At 37.8% G+C, this 18,060-nt stretch overlaps 2 protein-coding genes across 16 annotated transcripts in view; one reads left to right on the top strand and one right to left on the bottom strand.

Moving 5' to 3' along the window:
* Nucleotides 1-18,060, top strand: part of CLOCK (clock circadian regulator) — a 154,739-nt gene that overhangs the window by 126,054 nt on the left and 10,625 nt on the right. For 13 of the 15 annotated variants that reach the window (XM_073891703.1, XM_025887066.2, XM_025887064.2 and 10 more), the window contains 2 exons: nucleotides 3,864-4,113; nucleotides 6,972-14,656. In XM_073891703.1, coding sequence (XP_073747804.1) covers nucleotides 3,864-4,113; nucleotides 6,972-7,151 — 430 coding nt within the window. In that variant the 3' untranslated portion in view covers nucleotides 7,152-14,656. Of the gene's footprint in view, nucleotides 1-3,863; nucleotides 4,114-6,971; nucleotides 14,657-18,060 lie in introns of those variants that run through there. The other 2 variants (XR_012377922.1, XR_012377923.1) reach the window with 1 other exon arrangement.
* Nucleotides 15,542-18,060, bottom strand: part of TMEM165 (transmembrane protein 165) — a 27,053-nt gene continuing 24,534 nt past the window's right edge. The window contains exons 5-6 of the mRNA XM_025887067.2: nucleotides 17,240-17,345; nucleotides 15,542-16,352 (exon numbers count right to left, since the gene is read on the bottom strand). Coding sequence (XP_025742852.1) covers nucleotides 16,276-16,352; nucleotides 17,240-17,345 — 183 coding nt within the window. The 3' untranslated portion in view covers nucleotides 15,542-16,275. The remainder of the gene's footprint in view (nucleotides 16,353-17,239; nucleotides 17,346-18,060) is intronic.

Below are 18,060 nucleotides of genomic sequence, written 5' to 3'. Positions count from 1 at the left end.
AGTACTGTACTAGGTGCTCAAAATACACTATCTCATTTAGTTCTTTTTTTTTTTTTTTAAATATGTGTTGGGTCTTTTATTTCCCAGATAAGAAAGGAGTGAGTTTATAGTAATTTGGTTAGGGGCTTATAGGTAGTTACGGGGGTGATGAGTAGTTTCTAAATTTAAGCCTAGGTATCTGATTTCAGAACTCAAGTGCTTAAATTTATAGTACACCAAACTTTTGTGGGCCATTCTAGAAAAACAACCATTTATGACTTATTTTAGTGGGCAGTCCAAATAGCTGACATAGAAACAAATATTTTGAAGAAATGTCATTATTTCATATTTTGGGAAGTTTTTAACAACGGGATCTATATGGTCTTAAAATTTCTATTTTAAAAATTTTTTAGTTTTTACTTATTTTACTGCAATACAAGTAGGCTACTGCTTTTATAATACAATTTTGTTGTATCAAACTGCTTAGTAGGTTTTATTAAAATCCTATTAATTTCCAGAGAATAAAGAAGCTGCAGGATCACAGGCAATGAGAGCATGGAGAACTCATTGCTTCTCTTTGGAACTCAGTTCCTTAAGTGAAGTCCAACTTTTCGCTCTGAATTCTAAAAGGAAGTATTATGAATGTGCTCCATAGAAATGTAGAGGATTACTTTTAAAACCTGAGGAAGACGTCATTAATCTAGAATGCTGATGTGCATTTTGGAGGATACAACTGACCAACTATTTGTGGACATCTTTTTTTTTTTTTTGAGGGGAAAATATATATTTCAGCAAATATTGGAGTGCCTACTTAAATGAGTATGGAACATTCTTTGTCCCAAGAGAATGATCAGACTCATAAGCCATAGAAGGTTAAACAAATCAGTATTATTTGGCATGATAAATACTTCTTCCTAGGTTTTTAAAAAAAGGAAGTGAGCAGTTTTATGGGTTGAGGCAAACGGGTGAAGAGAGGAGTGTGGTCAAGGCCAGGTTTCACAGAGGAGGTCCTTGTCCTGAGTCTTAAAGAGCTAGACTTTTTCATGTGACAGGGAGTCTCAGAAGGGTGTTCTAAACAAAGGGAATAGTATATACAAAGTCACAGAAATGAAAGTTAAGCATTAAGTAGATTGAAGAATGTCTCTTAGTGCCAGAGATGGATGAAGTATTCTCATCACATTTTACCAATGAGCAGTTGGGGGAGTTTCTTTTAAGATTAGAGAAATGAGCGTTTAGTATTTCTGTGCCCAAGCCACTTTGTAAATGTTACTTTTCTTTGGGCATTATTCTTCATATGTGAATTTTTAAATTCTTTTATACATATTTTTTGCATTAAATAATGCATTCAGTCCTGAAGTATATAAAATAGTGTATTTTATTTTAAAGATTTGGTGTGGATTCAAAAACAGATTTAATTTGTCTTATGGACCACATCAGTAATAAAGTGCATTTCTCCTAACTTTAACACCATTATGTACTTGACACAGTTTATAACTGCAGTTATGTTGTGCTCCAGTCACAGTGGAGTCATAGCTCTGTAATGGCCAATATTAGAGACTAACTTCATCTCACAGAAAAGGCAAATAGAAATAATATTGTTCCCTGAACAGTTACCATTTTTGTTATTTTTTTTTATTAAAATAGAAGAAGGAAGGTGGGGAGGGAGCAAATATTAGTGAATTCTAACACAGTGGGTACTGTGCTATATCAATGAATTTATAAATTGAGGGTACTTTTATTCACTGCTAGAAGGTCGTTTAATTTTGAATTATGTTTATAAGATACAACTTGCAGTGTAAGTATCTTCTTGTAAACCTAGAGAGGTTTTTAAAAATCCCTTATGATAGCTTTAAGTTTATTCGTGATTAGCAAAGTGAACACATGCCACGTATAGCTAACTCCCCGAGTACCTAGAATTTTATAAAAAGAAGATTTTTTTTAACAGATTTAAAACTTTTTTTCCCCACTGTGGTAAAATATACATGAAATTTACCATGTTAAAACCTATTTCAACATGTACATTTCATTGACATTGAGTACATTTATACTGTTGGGACCATCACTCCCATCACTCTCCAGAACTTTTTTCTTAGTCCCAAACTGAAACTCCATGCCTATTGAACAATAATTCCCCATTCCTCCTCCCCTCTAGGTCCTGGAAGCCACCATTCTGCTTTCTAAGCACATAAGTCTATGAATTTGACTACTCTAGATACTCTAGATACAAATGGAATTATATAATATGTGTGTCTTTTGTGACTGGCTTATTTCACTTGGCACAGTGTTCTCAAGGTTTGTCCATGTTGTGGCATGTGTCAGAATTTTATTCCTTTTAGTTTAAGGTATTTATTCATTCATTCCTTCCTTCATTCATTCATTCATTCATTCATTTAGAGAGTGAGATTGGGGAGGGACAGAGGGAGAGAGAGAGAGAATCTTAAGCAGGCTCCATGTTCAGAGCCCAGTGTGGGACTTGATGTCCGGACCCTGAGATCATGACCTGAGCGGAAATCAAGAGTCAGATGCTTAACCTACTGAGCCACCCAGGTGCCCCGATTTTATTCCTTTTTAAGGCTGAATAATACTTCATTGTCTGAGTACACCAGTTTCACATTTCACACATTGACATTGTGTGAATACACCAGTTTATTCGTTCATTGATGGACATTTGGGTTGCATCCATATTTTGGCTATTGTGAATCATGCTGCTATGAACATGAGTGTACAAGTATCTGAGATCCTGCTTTCAGTTCTTTTTGAGTATATATCCAGAAATGGAATTGGTGGATCATGGTAATTCTGTATTTAATTTTTTGAGGAACAGTCCTACTATTTTCCATAGTAGCTGCACTATTTTAATATTCCCACCAGCAGTGTATGTTGCAATTTCTCCATATCTTCACCAACACTAGTTGCTTTCTGTTTCTTTTATAATAGCCATCCTCATGGGTGTGATGTGGTATCTCATTGTGGTTCTGATCTGCATTTCCCTAATGATAGGTGATGTTGAGCATCTTTTCATTTGCTTATTGACCATTTGTATATCTTCTTTAGAAAAACATCTATTTAAGACTCTTGCCCATTTTTTAATCAGATGTTTATTGTTGAGTTATAGGATTGTTTTATATAATCTATCAGATATATGATTTGCAGATAATTTCTCTCACTCTGTGGGTTTCTCTTTCCCTGTGCTGATAGTGTCCTTTGATATACAACAGTTTTTTGTTTGTTTTTTAAAGATTTTATTTATTTATTTGACAGATAATGAGAGCAGGAACACTAGCAGGGGGAGTGGGAGAGGGAAAAGCAGGCTTCCAGTGGAGCAGGGAGCCCGATGCGGGACTCGATCCCAGGACCCTGGGATCATGACCTGAGCTGAAGGCAGACACTTAACAACTGAGCCACCCAGGCACCCCTATATACAAAAGTTTTTAATTTTGATGTCCAGTTTATCTGTTTTTTCTTTAGTTGCCTGTATTTTCAAGAAATCACTGCCCAATCCAGTGTCATGAAAGTTTCTCCCTGTTTTTTTCTAAGAGTTTCATAGTTGTAGCTCTTATGTTTAGTGCTTTAATCCATTCCGAGTTAATTTTTTATGTGGTGAACGGTAAAGGTCCAACTTCATTCTTTTGCATATGGATATCCAAAGAATTTATATTTTTGTTTGTGATTTCATTTTGCTACATACATTTTTGTTTTACTGGTATCCCCAAAGGAATCTTTAAAAACATGAAACATGAAACAAAATTGGAACGTACAGCTTTTAAAAACTAAACCAGCAATATCACTGGGTGTTATCTTAGAGAAGTGTTCAGCCCATTGCCTTTTATAATGTGTACCTTATACTTCTGACTCCCGTTCTTCTCTTTCTTTCCTCTTCACAGATTTTCTCAAGGTCAGCAACTTGTGACCAAATTAGTAACTGCTCCTGTAGCTTGTGGGGCGGTCATGGTACCTAGCACAATGCTCATGGGTCCGGTGGTGACCGCCTACCCTACCTTTGCCCCGCAACAGCAGCCGTCCCAGGCACCATCAGTCACGCGGCCGCCGCAGAGCTCCCGGGAACAGCAGCTCACTTCAGTTCAGCAGCCGCCTCAGGCTCCGCTGACCCAGCCACCGCAGCAGTTTCTGCAGGTACTTCTCCCCCAGGGGCAGCTCTCCCAAGCCCATTTCCTTTGATGTAGTGAAATTAGGCATCAAAAAAAAAAAAAAAAAAAATCCATAAAAGCTTGTTGTGCAAGTTAAATTTCTGGAAGGGCAGAAAGCTTGTCCCGATTAGCTGGTTTTTCTTCCCTTGTTTGGTCTTTGGAAGACTTTTAGCTCTGCCACTGACATACCCAGTTACCTGAACTACTGGATAGAATAAGTAGCTACTTGCTGTTCACAGCAAGGTACTTTATATAGAGCCCTCTCTGACTGGAGTTTCTGGAATTCAGACCTTGTCTTCCTTGCAGCAGCCCATCAAACACACGCTCCTACAGGGCAGGGGTATCAAAAGGAATTTTTGGACAAATTAGTTATAGGCATTATCTTAAATTATTGTGTTGGATTAAATTTTATAATAATTGTTTGGTTAAGTTAATGTAAGAGGAGAACTACTGTGGCGGGCTCTGTATTGTCATCAGTGAGAGCATGGGCTCCAAAGTCAGGCTGCCCTGAGATCAAGTCACTGCTCTACCACATACTGTGTGACCTTTGGCAGGTTACTTCAGTTTCTTCATCTCTCATATGGAGGTGCTAATAGTTCATACCTCATGGGTAAACAATGTGTGTAAATCACTGAACATAGTTACAACGCACGGAACTAGCTGTCATTTATGAGCCCTGTCTTGATTAATGTAGTAAACCCTCAGATGAGCCAGAATGCAGACACATATTTCATCACATATCTCCCATATCTCAGTAGAACTGGATCTGCTTATCTAAAGGATACAGAAGAAAGTTACCTAGGTTGGGATCCTCAGCTAGGAATTCAGCAGGATACATTTCTTGACCTCAGTACCCTCACTGGAGTGCATAGTAGCAGGTTATGACATCTGGAAATCCAGCTTTTTCCCTTCTGGCCTACAGGGAGCACTTTTGAATACAGGCTAGCCTGGATTTATTTGGAGACCATTCCATGTAGGCCAGCCACATACATATCATATAATCAGTTGTAAGAGTTACAGAACAGATGGTATGATTAGAAAATTCAGTGTTAGGGGCGCCTGGGTGGCTCAGATGGTTAAGCGTCTGCCTTCAGCTCAGGTCATGATCCCAGGGTCCTGGGATGGAGCCCCACATCGGGCTCCTGGCTCAGCAGGGAACCTGCTTCTCCCTCTCCCCCTGCTCATGCTCGCTCACTCTATCTCAAATGAATAAATAAAATCTTTAAAAAATAAAAAAAAATTCAGTATTAGACTGTATATTCAGGCATAAATACATCATTAACTTATCACCCTTAGTGTTATGGTGCAAACAGAGCTCTTAACTTGGTGATAACGGAAAACTAAAACAGGTTAGTTGCCTAAATACCTCTGACAGCATCTTAGACCTGAAGCCTGTATTGCAACTAGGTTAGCTGTTGTTATAAATGAATTAATAATAAGAATTTATAATAGGTTATAAACTATTATCTCATTATAATACTCAATGAGAATTGAGCAAAACCTTAAAAAAGGAGAGAATTTGCCTTAAGATTCTTAGTCTTCTAAATCAGGAAACAAGGGCCCCTAAAAGAACAAGCACTCTCTTCAACCTCACTTCTGAAAAAAGAATTCCACAGACATGGGACCCCTAAAGAAAGAAGATGGACAATATCATTTAGAAATACACTTCTTTGTAGATAGTTAATATACAGTTTGGCTTTTCTGATTATATAACATCTAGTTCCAAAATATGCCTCTGTTGTAATCCCCTAAGGCTCACAAAAATACTGAGTTCTTTATGTTACAAAAGCTTTTCCTAAGTAACAGAAAAAGAAGTTTTTCCAGGTCTTTGACAAAGCTTAAGGTTCAAGGATCTGTCCTTGTGTGTATGTTTATGTGGGTGCGTGTGTGTGTGTGCCCTTTCTATACGTTTGCAAAGATCTGCTATCACAGCCCCATGTTTAGATTATGAGCCCTGCATCAAGTTGTGTTGTCAGTAGTGAGGAAGAACATTCATTGTAAAAATTCACTTTCTTTGTATCACCAGAAATCGGAATCAGGTGAAAGAAACAGGCTCAATGACAGTGAGACTTGCCCAGGGTCACACAGGTGGTAAATGGCAAAGCACAGCTCAAATCCAGGGCTTCTGGATTCACATCCTCTGCCCTTGTTTGGTTTGGTTTGGTTTTTTACACCACACTGCTACATATATAGGACTTAAGTCTCTAGCTTTGCCCTCATTTTTGTGGTACTTCTAAATAATAATGTTAATATTTAATCTTCATAAAAACCCAGTGTGGAGGCACTTTGTCTTTATTTTGTAGATGGAGAAACTGAGTCCCAGAGAAGTAAATAGTTGGAACAAGTCACACAGTCTGGGAAATGGCTTAGCTAGAGTTTGAACCCAGTGGCCCATGCTCTTGGCTACTGAAGTGCTGCTCTACCCAACGGAATGAGCCTGGGCAGGAGGCATTGTCTGTTTGACTTCAGAGTATTTGTGTTTCATGTGTTCTCAGCTATGCTTACGTTTTACTCTCTGTTTAAAATTGTGGCCTTCAGGATCTGTAAAAGGAAAGAGTATGTGTGGTTTGTCTCAAGACATAGATTGCTTTCTATACCAAGAAATCTCTAGTTCAGATTCCTTAAAAAATAAATAAACAAAAAAAATTCTGCTATATTTTCAAAAAGAAGGGGAACTTCATAAGCATTTTCCAAAATACTGTTTTTAAATGAGAAGATAAAAATGATGTAGATTATGTGGAATCAAAGGATTCTGTCCCTATCCAGAGTAAAAACTTGAGTAAATCTTGATGTAGACAGTGTAACAGGGGTAAAGCAGTGTTGCATAATGCATTTGTCTTTTAGACTTCAAGGTTGCTCCACGGGAATCCTTCAACTCCGCTTATCCTCTCTGCTGCATTCCCACTACAACAGAGCACTTTCTCTCAGTCACATCACCAGCACCACCCGTCTCCGCAACAGCAGCAGCTGAGTCGGCCCAGGACTGACAGTTTGACCGATCCTTCCAAGGTTCAACCACAGTAGCACACACGACTCCTCTCTGACCTCAGGGGAGGTAGGGGTTGTCCATAGCAGTTGCTCAGATGATCTGAGGCTAGAAGGAAATGTTCCAGCAGTTTCACAAGATGCAGTGCTAAGTGTTGTAGTTTCTGGAATTAGTTAGCAGGGAAAATGTTGCCTCGTGCTACAGATGTACATGAAATACCAGCCATCAGGAGATGATCAGGGGGCCATAGCCAATTCTGACAGTGTTTTACTTGCCCAGCTATTTTTTTGATGGGAAGAGTATATTGCCAAATGTTAAGAAGCTCAGCTATGAAACATGACCTCCAGTCAATCAGAAAGGCGCTAACAATGTTAGTAACTTTTAGTGGTTCTGTGCCTGTTTTCAAGTGTTACAGAGGACACACCACTGTCATGTCAGGGGTTGCTTACAATGATGCCATGAAGACAGGGTCCGGTAGACCCAGTAGGCCCCCTTCCCCATTCCCTCTCCCTTTTCAGATAATGATTGGATAGTAATTAATTTCAGAATGTTGTGTCGTTCAAATTCTCTATGTACAGATGCTGTAAAAAATTATGTATATGTCTGGATAAAAAGAGAGAAAGCAAAACATTTTGTAAGCTGCATGAAAGCATTATCTATCCTAGGTGTATTTCCTTAGATTGACACCATGTGCAAACTAGTACGTTCTGTTTCCCCTTTTGTTTACAACACGGTGGTGTTCTACTCACTTTTCCGGGGCACAAGGCTTTTTGTTCATACTTTGGCTGTGATGTCACAGTTTGTTCAGTGAGGTATGATGTGCTGCTGGGAATGGATATTTTTTTTTCCAGGTTAAATTATTGAAGCAACAGGATTTTCAAGTTACTCAGAAATATCCCTCATTTCATTATTTTTCATTTATGTTTGAAAATAGGATTTGCACTGCTTTATTTTAGATGGTTGAAAGTTTTGGTCACATATTTTGATATAGTTCATAGTTGGAAATAGTTGTGTAAACGGCTTTCAATAAGCCTGAAAGTCATTTCAAGAATGTTCCAGTTATAGGAGTAAAATTTGCACACAAAAGATTTTAGGCACTTTTTAACATTCTCACTGGTGGGAATTTTAACTTTTAGGATTTGTTGGAATCTTTTTATTATCCTTCACAATTTCAATGCTTCTTTTAGTCAGAAATGATTCAGGGTTATTTGAGAGAAAAAAAAAACCCATAGTGCCTTGATTTTGATTCAGGTGATAACTCACCATCTTGAACTCATTGTCTGGTTTCAGTAGCAGTTTTGAAACCTTAGTACATTTTTAACAGCATGTGGGTGTCAGTGCCATTATGATTCTCCTAAGTTCCCAGGAAGACTGCTTTTAGTCTCTTGGACTAGAGGTACAAGTAACTTAGGGAAAAAAAGGTGACATCCTAACACAATCAGAGTCATTGATGTGATGACAAAATTGTTTTCCTAAATCAGCATCTTCCTTTCAAGCTAAACAGTTAAGAATTACCTGTAAATATTTTCTCAATATGATCTTGATATTCTTACAAAGAAAAAAGAAAGGGTAGGAATTGGCTTTGCCTTCACTATAACACTAGAATATTGTAACTCACATGCTTTCTGAACGTGAACTAAAATTTCATTTGGCAATATTAGATTCTAAATGTAATAAATTCCAACAAATTACATAAAACATTTTATAGATTTTTATGGTACTAATAATTAAATTTACAACTATAGAGCAAAGGAAAATTAATGGAAATACCTTATTAGAATATCAAAAATTATTACTGAGGAAAGGGAGGATAGCAAGCTGTAATATATCAAAATTGACCTTAAAAGAAAATGTATAACAAACTGAGGCTGTTAAACAGAAGAAGGTTTTGAGCAATGAAAACAGCCTACTACAGAATTGCTCTTAAGCTCAGTTCTTAAGACTTTCTGTCCTCCACTTTGCTCTCATCCCGAAGGGATAATACTTTGTCTTTCTATAGACAACTGTACTTGGCCACACTTAAATTAGAAAGTTATATTGAAAAAGAAAATAACCAAAGAAACTTGGTACCTACCCTTCTACAAAAGAAGTGTCACTAGATACCAATCAATAATTAACATATCAAGAAGCTCCTCTTCTAGCTAAATGATCTGGATGAAGAGATTTCTGACTTTGTCATGAATGTCAAGAATAGTTGTCAGTGTGTGTGTGTAACTTGAGCATAGGTACACATAGACGAGCTTGATGCTGTAGAATATGGCAACAGTATTAATTTTCTCCCCTTTCAAATTGCCTTTCTCAACCTTATGCCATTCCATATATATCTGAGTTGTGCCTCATTTGTTTACTGGCAATATCTAGTGGTATGGATAGCAAAAGATACGAAGAACTGTTATATTAAGATTTATCCTCTAAATAACCATACTTACACGGAAAGATGGTCAACTGTGAGTACTGTGTACTTAGGTTAACAAAGGCAAAGCATAAGACAAGCCACAAGGTAAATCTGTAGACTATTCACATTCTCCTCTACCAATTCCTTCAAGTGTTTTCCATCCTTGTCAATATTTGGGAAGGAGAATTAGATAAAATGTTTTAGAATTCCTTTTGTTCCTCACAGCTCATTTTTGCCCTTAGAATGGATTGCCTAATTTAAAAGAACAGCCAGCTGCTTTCCCTCTGCTGTCAGTAGGTGTTGTCAAAGAGCTAGTGAGCATCAACCACCTTAGCTCCTTCTGTTTTCCTCCTGTTTTCCTTGAACTTGGGTTGCAGAGCTGTCCCTTCCCTTCCCTTCCCCCCACCCCATCATTGAGACTTGAGTGTTCTGATGAAGATTCGGCAGTCGCCTGTTCTTCATTTCTGTAGCCAAAGTTGTTCCTTAAAATCCCAAATCTGCGTAATGAAAAAATACCAAATAGAGACACCTTTCAGCTACTTAAAAGTCATTATCTTCTTCCCTCTGCTTTACTCTCATAGAGATTCGATTTTTCTTAAAAACATCTTATTCTGGGTGGCACTTTTTAGGTAAGAAACTGTTGAAGCCATGGGGAAACGTTAGCTGCTCTGCAGTCACCCTGCTTTGGACAACTCAAGTGAGGACTGCGAGGATCAATCAAGTTGCTGCTAAGAGTGGTGTCAAACCAGAACCTAGACACTCAAAAGTTACTCCGATTTTTGGGTAGAATATATTGGAGAAAAAGCAAGTATGAGGGATGGGGATCGCACGTGAGCAAATACTACCTTTCAGTCTCCAAACTCTGTCCCCAGCTGAGGGGGTCATTTGCATCCCATGCTCTGCTTTGTCACTTAAATTTGGTTTAGGAATGTACTAGAAATAAGAGGATGCCAGTGACTTTGAATAGTTGGTTATAGAATACTCAGTGCAGAATAGTGAAAATGTGATTTGGATTTTTCCGAAGCACTAGAGTTTTTGGTCATTGCCTTAAAGCAGTCTGCTTGCAGTTAGTTCAGGGTGTGGAGGAGTGCAGCCCCATGCAGGGCATTGTGCTGAAGGGAGGGGAATCTTTGTTCAAGAAGCCTTAGAAAGGGGCCCCTTCAAATAGTACTCTTTCTCTGGCTCCAGACAGGTGAAAATTATTTTAAACTGGGTATTACTCAACTTGTTTTCTGATGTTTCCACTACAGTGAGGTAAACCTTTTTTTTTTTTTTTCAGGTGGAATGCAAATAGCATTTTACTCTAGTATTGCTCATTTCTCCTTTTCTTTTTCTCTGGTTCTTTGCTGTTTGAAAGTTTGTTGGTGAACATTTGTGTAAAAGTCATTCAAGTCTATAACCTTTCCAGTATCTGTGACCCTACTCTTCGTCCCTTGGGAGTCGATGTTGGAAGGTATAAACACTGGATATTACTATTGCTGAGTGAGTCTAGCCAGGAGTAAGTGGATTGGAGTTTCCAAATGGTGGAAAAGAAACAGCACAAAGGCACTTGCCATTTTACTAGCAATTGGAGAGAGAGACCCTTTTAAGTTTGTTTGGGTTGGGTGAGCATTCCTCTGAAAGGAGCTTCTGAAATAAATGCAAAGGAAAAGAGTCGACTATTTTTATAGCATATTTAATATATTTGTATATAACTATGAATATGTAGGAACCCTCCACATGCCTCCCACTTTTCTAATTTACTCCCCCTTTTGCCATAGCACTAGTAGAGCCTCATCCGCATGGGTAATGTGCCTATTGCCAGCCTACCAAAAGATAGTGCTGCTTTCTGAGACAGGTGAGAGGACCCAACTCTCACGCCTGGGGATCCTTTCTGTAGGACGAGCACACACTCTTCAAATAACGTACCAGTCTGAAAGCATCATTTTGAAATGTAACAAGCACTTTATTGCAACTCTTCATTTTGATAAAGTTTATTATCTTAGGCATTACCATTTCTAAAGGATCCCCAAATCATCACTTAGGTGAAATTTAAAAATGACGCATTTCTGAGAAATGTTTAGATCCAGTGAACCGTAGCAGGTTTATGGGAGTGATTTCAAGGTAGCCAAATGAATTTTGACTTTGGTTTTGAATGTGCTGGAGTCAGGAGATTGTAGATGCCTAGTTCCATTTCGACACTATTGTAAACCTATCTTGCCTATTGTGTGGACACCAAAAGAGACCAATGAGCCTGTTTATTTTCAGAGGTCTAGGAAAATTGCATCAGTGTGAATAGATGTATAGAACTAACCTAAAAGTGATTGGTAGTAATATTTTAGAATACGATAAAAATTTCAAGAATTATTCTGGGTGTTTTAAATGTGCTCTGAAATGTTGGCATGTCATTTCAGCGTTTCCATTTGAATTGCTCTTGTAATATTTTTGCACAAAAAGGACTGAGAAAAAGACTACTTTGGTTGAAGAGAAGTATAATTTGGTCTTATTTTAAATATGTCTCCTGTGGAAACACTGGGGATGCATTTTGTTGGTATAGTTATTAATTCAGGATATTTAAAGCAGTATTGAACAGCTCACAAGAAATTAAGCAAACGTGGACATTTAAAAATTAAAACTTTCTTTCCATGTGACTGTTTTTTGCATATTTTTCCCCTTGTCGTAATTTAACACTACATTCCTTGTTTTTCGTAAATAAAATAATACTTTGCAGGTTCTGCTTTTGAGTATTTAACAATATTTTGTAAGCTGACTGGGTTTTCCTAGGGAAACGGTCTTTTGTGAAATAGGATATAGTTTATGAAGAGACTGTTTAAGTGGAATTCCATCACCACCACCAGCAAACACTGAGGTGCTGCATTAAGTGACAATCAAAATAGTGAGTATTTATGGAAGAATTTAGAAAGTGACTTTAAAGACGCAATTGCTTTGAAAGCAGTTCTCTGGGTTTCTTGAATGAAAATGGCTAAATGTATTTATTTATATTTTAAAATATCTTTGTGTTGTTTTCTCATCAAAGTGATTTCACAGTGTCATGTATTTAATTTGTGGTTTTGTTTTGTTTTGCTTCGTAATCTTTTATGTAAAGAACTGACTCTTCTTATCTGGGGCGCAGTCTCGGGCCCTCACGAGGACTCTCCCCGGGCCAATCCAAATCTGTGTTACTTAAGGACGGCAGTGGAGGGCCCAAAGCCAGATGCCCTTGCACTTCCCGCCTGTTCTCAACTCAATTAAGAAAGAATAAAGGTAACTCCTTCCGAATCTGCTTTGTATAGTTCCAACCTTTTTCTAGTTTCACTTGCTGCCTTTTCTATTTTATGGGTACTTTTTATATGATTACTTCCCCAACGCAGCCAAAGGCCAGTATGACACAACCGATGGCACACGGTGCCTGTGTTTTGCCCATTTGGGGAAATGTTAGTAAGACGATCAGCATCTTCTAATGGACATCACGATCATATCCATATTACAATCTATTTAAAGTCCTTCAATATAGGTGGAACAATGTATGTGCACTGTATTCTTCTAACAAAAAATGTTGGCCGTTTTTATATAGTGACTGTTGCTTGGTCCTTTAAAAACAAAAATCCTTCATACACAGCACTATCCACTGGAAGTAGTGTTTGAGCATTTGAAGCCTAGAAATTCGGAGGCTGTTTCTTACCTAGTATGCATTGGAACACAATTCTCCATGTTAGGGCTCCCCAAGTGTCTCCTGAGTCCCACAGGCTAGGGGCAGGGCACACTGTCTAGCTTTTGGGACCCCTTCAAGAATGGTAATGAAAGCAAGTCAACCACAAGTTGGATTTAATTGATTTGTAAAAAGTGTTTAACCCTGAGGGTTACATTGAAAATGTGTTTTCAAATGTATGCTTTTAAGTTTCTGAGGAAACAAACTGTGACATCGCTTTAAAAATGACATTCAGATATTGTATGTGTGTTTTGAGTTGGTCTGTACCGGTGCAGATTCACTGCTGGCAATGGTTGCTCCAGTGCTGAAGAGTTAAAATGGAGGGAAAGCTAGATTATCCTTAGACTGACGCATTATGTAACTAGACAATCAAGCAAAACCAGTTGGCCAGGAAATGTCTTTTTTTTTTCCTTCATGTCAGCCAGAACAGCTGTAATTCTTAGACCATTCTAGAATAATTTTGAAATCTCTTTTACTATGGCGTAAGTTGGGGAAGGGCCTCCGTATGGCACTTGCACATTCACTCTATGTAGAGATTGAAGCCCAAAGATGAGTCACATTCAGTGCTGTATTGAAACCAGTTAGTGCAAAAAAAGTTTTATCTTTGTAAATTTATGTTAACATCAGTTATTAGCTGTAAAAACATACACCAAATTCTTCCTAATGTTCTGTGTGGTTTCTTGGTGTGCTACTCTTGACATTGCTGTCCTTACTGCTTGGCTCTTGGTTTCAAGTAAAAATTAGATGTAGCCCGTTGTTCTTCACTTCCAAAAGGGTAGAGCTGTAAATGGCTAACAGATCTTAAGAATACCTACTTTTCCTAAAGCAAACATTTAACTGAAATCCAAACTGATTTACAAAAATGAGACTGATATTTTCTAGGTATTGTCTTCTGCCCAAATCCTATATTGCACAGAAGCACAAGGGGATAATGAATGGCTTCCATGGTGCTACATTAGGTTCTCTGACGATTTTTATGAGCTGTGTTTGGAAGTACAATATTATATAAAATGTGGATCATGTTACCAACTTAACTATCGATTGCCATTCAGTTTGGTGTTACAATTGGTTACACTTGTTTTTCAGAGCTGTCCTTTGAGAAGAGGTAAAATGTTTTATTAGCCTACCTCCACTCAGGCATCTTGGTGTATGATCATTTCTCCAGGTTATGTGCACAGTTTTTTAAAACTGTATGTACTATAATTATAATGCTCTTTCCCATAGACTTTTGTAATTGTATTCAGAACCTAAAATGATAGCAAAAGAGCCAAGCAGTAGCATTAGTGGGTTTTTTTTTTTGTAAATGTAAAATTAGATCCAGACTTTGTTTCCTTATTCAATTTTAAAAATAAAAAAATACCTCAGTGCTATGTTTTTCCGTATCACCTGCATTTCTCAAAATAACACCTGCTTTATGTGGCACATAACTTGTAAGAATCACATTATTTTGGATTTTAAAGGAAGACTATTAAATATTTTAAAATCAATAAGAATGACATTTCCTTTTCTTTTATTCAGCAATGGAGTCTAACAGTATTAGCAGTTTTTACCTTGTAGCTTCAAGTCTGAGCTACCAAATTCTGTGAGTAGTTCTGTCCTGATACAAGATTGTGGTGCCTCAGAAAGCTATGCTGTTATTCAAGTATCAGCTCATTCTTGGGCCAGGCTGTCTGCACTGCTGAGTCCGGACTGTGATGGGACCAGCTACTTTCGTAACAAGGAATTATCCTCTCTGTTCTTGCAAAAGATGTAATTACTTGTTGGCTCTATATTAGGGGAGTAATGGTATAGTGTGGGGTCTTAGCCTGAAATTTCTCTAAAGTGTTTTATTTTCACACGTGGGCATTGTATTTACTGCCCTGTAACTGCACTTGTTATGGTGGCTACAGAACTCCTTAAAAGTTTCCAAAAATGACTTTTTCATCAATATGTGCTATTGCTACTTTTAAGAGGCAGTTAAATAGAGTTACTGCACGTGGGAAAAGAACATAGCAGGCTGGGAGAAGCGGTGATGCTGTTTGGATAGAATAAATAGAATAGACTGACAGGACCGTGATTACTGAAGTTAGTGTGATAAAATGAGGTAGCCTTATCATGATCGGTGGTTATGGGTTCTAGAATCAAACTGTGGTTTGACGCACTGCTCTACCATACAACTTTTTTTTTTTAAACCTTGTTAGTACCTACTGTGTCCCAGAGCTGTCTGAGGGTTAAAATAAGACAGGCTTTAGAAGATGCCTGGCTCCTATTTTTTAACATCAACTTTAGAAACTGGTCTATAAATATTAATACTACTTTGATAAATTACTGTTACAAACTCAGAAAATGCACAAGGGAAAACAAACTCTGGTCATACCACTTTTATTTACACTGTATGTTACATGGTTTATTCAATATAGAAAAAATATGAATACACTCATAGTATTCTTTTAATTTAGTAATTCCACATTGTCAAATATTGACTGTTTTTATATTGGGTTTCTTACCCAATTTAAAAAAAAAAAAAAGGGAGGGAGAGTGGACCTGGCAAACAATTCTCGTCATAACAGTAATAATTATTCTTTAAAAAAAAAAAAATTTTTTTTTTAAAGATGTGATTACACTGCTTTCTGGCTTAATATTTTAAAAGCTAAAAATTCATTCCTCCCCCAAGAAAAATTTTAAGGCAAATATCTTAAAACACTCAGTGATACAGGAGAAAATATATCTTCCTCATTAAAGAGGTCAGTGCTGAAAAGGAAATCAAGGCTAGACCCCACTGTACAATGGTTCTATGTATATACCCTCTCCCACCAAAAAACCCCCACAAATACTAAAAGAAAAAAACAGCGATCATATTAACATAATTGTGCTGGAGAAAAGAAAAACCCACACTTGGATATCAGGTTTCTTTGAAAAATCCATGTTGAAAAAGAATCAATGATTATTTCTTTTGGACATAAAACTTTCATTAAGTGGGTCAAACTCACAAATCAATGCTACAAAAAGTCTTTTCTGTCACTTTTAGTTATGATGTACACTATGTATATAAACATAAGAGTTACCTATCTTAACAAAATACAAATGAGCAAACGGCTTGTTAAAAACCAGAATCGGGACTTATGAACAGTGCAGAAAATGCAAACGCCAAAAATACGATGCCTCCTATGATTGTCACTGTAAGAGAAGAGAAGAAAAGTGAAATAAGGCAAACTTCCTCTATGAGGGAGCTAAGAGGTTGTCCATTATTCTTCCAGTCTGGTGAACTAACCCTGAAAAGAAATTAGAAACACTCAAAACCCCTCTTCCACAGCAAAGAATACTTAATACCCTTGACTGTACAGTAATAATCCACTGCTTCTCCAGCGCTGTTTCAAGAAATGACAGAATTATATTAAAATTGACACAGTGCTGACAAGCAACAATAGAACTGTAACTCCTCTTAAAACCCAGTTATTAAAAAAGAATGTTCAACAGCCTCTGACAAGCAGAGACTTTTTTTATTCCATTTTTAGGCCCTCCCAGCCACACAGGAAATTTTCAGTGGCATCCATAAATGGTCTCCACCTACAGATCCCCATCTTACAAAACACACTTTTAAGGCCAGAAATTTTATTTCCAACATGATTTTTTTTTTTTTTTACTTAACTACACTGATAAAAGGCAACTATAAATCCGGCAAGGCTTTTAGATGAATTTGTATTTTACTAACATCTATGCATGTGAAATCAGTCCACGTTTGCAATAGCAGCGGCAATGAACTAGACCTCTTAAGACATCATTGCAGAGACCGAGTGTACTCCAGAAGTAAAAACTTAGAACGAACTCCCCTTTCTCTAATCTCTTAGTAATTCTAGAAGTTGAAACAAATGGTTTTTTCTTTGTAATTTAAAAAATAAAAAGGGTGCCTGGATGGCTCCGTCAGTTAAGCATCTGATTCTTGAACTCAGCTCACGTCTTGATCTCAGGGTGAGTTCAAGCCCTGACTTGGGCTCCATGCTGGGTGTGGCGTCTACTTAAAAAAGAAATAATAATGAAACTTAAATAAAAAACCAAAGACTTACCAGTTCTGACAGAGATTTTTTGTGCGATCATTCTTCCTCCAATCACTGCCAATCCGGTGCATAGGCAGTGGCCCACTGTCCCACCCACTGCTACACCATATGGGTCCTGGAAGTAAGCATAGCTGACGTTAATTTAAAAGCAGTTGAGGGCACCTGGGTGGCTCAGTTGGTTAAGCGACTGCCTTCGGCTCAGGTCATGATCCTGGAGTCCCAGGATCGAGTCCCACATCAGGCTCCCTGCTCAGCAGTGAGTCTGCTTCTCCCTCGGACCCTCCCCCAGCTCATGCTCTATCTCATTCTCTCTCTCAAATAAATAAATAAAATCTTTAAAAAGAATAAAAGCAGTTGAAACAGTTAACCTGAGAACTGTTAGTCACTGAAAATGGAGATCAACAACAAAGCCTAAAACAGTTCTAAAAATTCAAGTGTATAATTTATGAAAAGTGTAATAGTGGCTTGAAGGAATATGCTCCAGTTATATCTAGGAACAGAGCTAAAAGTAGCAGAAACATTTCTAAGATCAAAATAACCCTCATAGCCTTTCAGCAGTTGTCACGCTTCATTCACAGGTGATATTTAGCTCTTAAGTGACAATGCTTTTGAGGCTCCACCTAGACATCTCTTCCCTCGGGTAGTGCCTGCTATTCTGGGCAAACGAGGCAAGCCTTAGCCTTGACTCTGCAGATCCTGCCTTCCTTCCTTCTCCACTGTGTCCTCCGTGCTTTAACTCAGCGCCAGGAACATAGTATTCATTCGGGAAATGCTTGCTACCAGCACAAAGTGGAGGTGCTCAGATTGGGAAGACCAGTGAAAGTTTTCCA

The sequence above is a fragment of the Callorhinus ursinus genome, unplaced genomic scaffold (genome assembly GCF_003265705.2).
Source record: "Callorhinus ursinus isolate GAN/ISIS: 27379988/994484 unplaced genomic scaffold, GSC_fseal_2.0 scaffold4, whole genome shotgun sequence".
In the NCBI taxonomy this organism is placed as follows: domain Eukaryota; kingdom Metazoa; phylum Chordata; class Mammalia; order Carnivora; family Otariidae; genus Callorhinus; species Callorhinus ursinus.
This window is presented reverse-complemented; position numbering and strand designations above follow the sequence as displayed.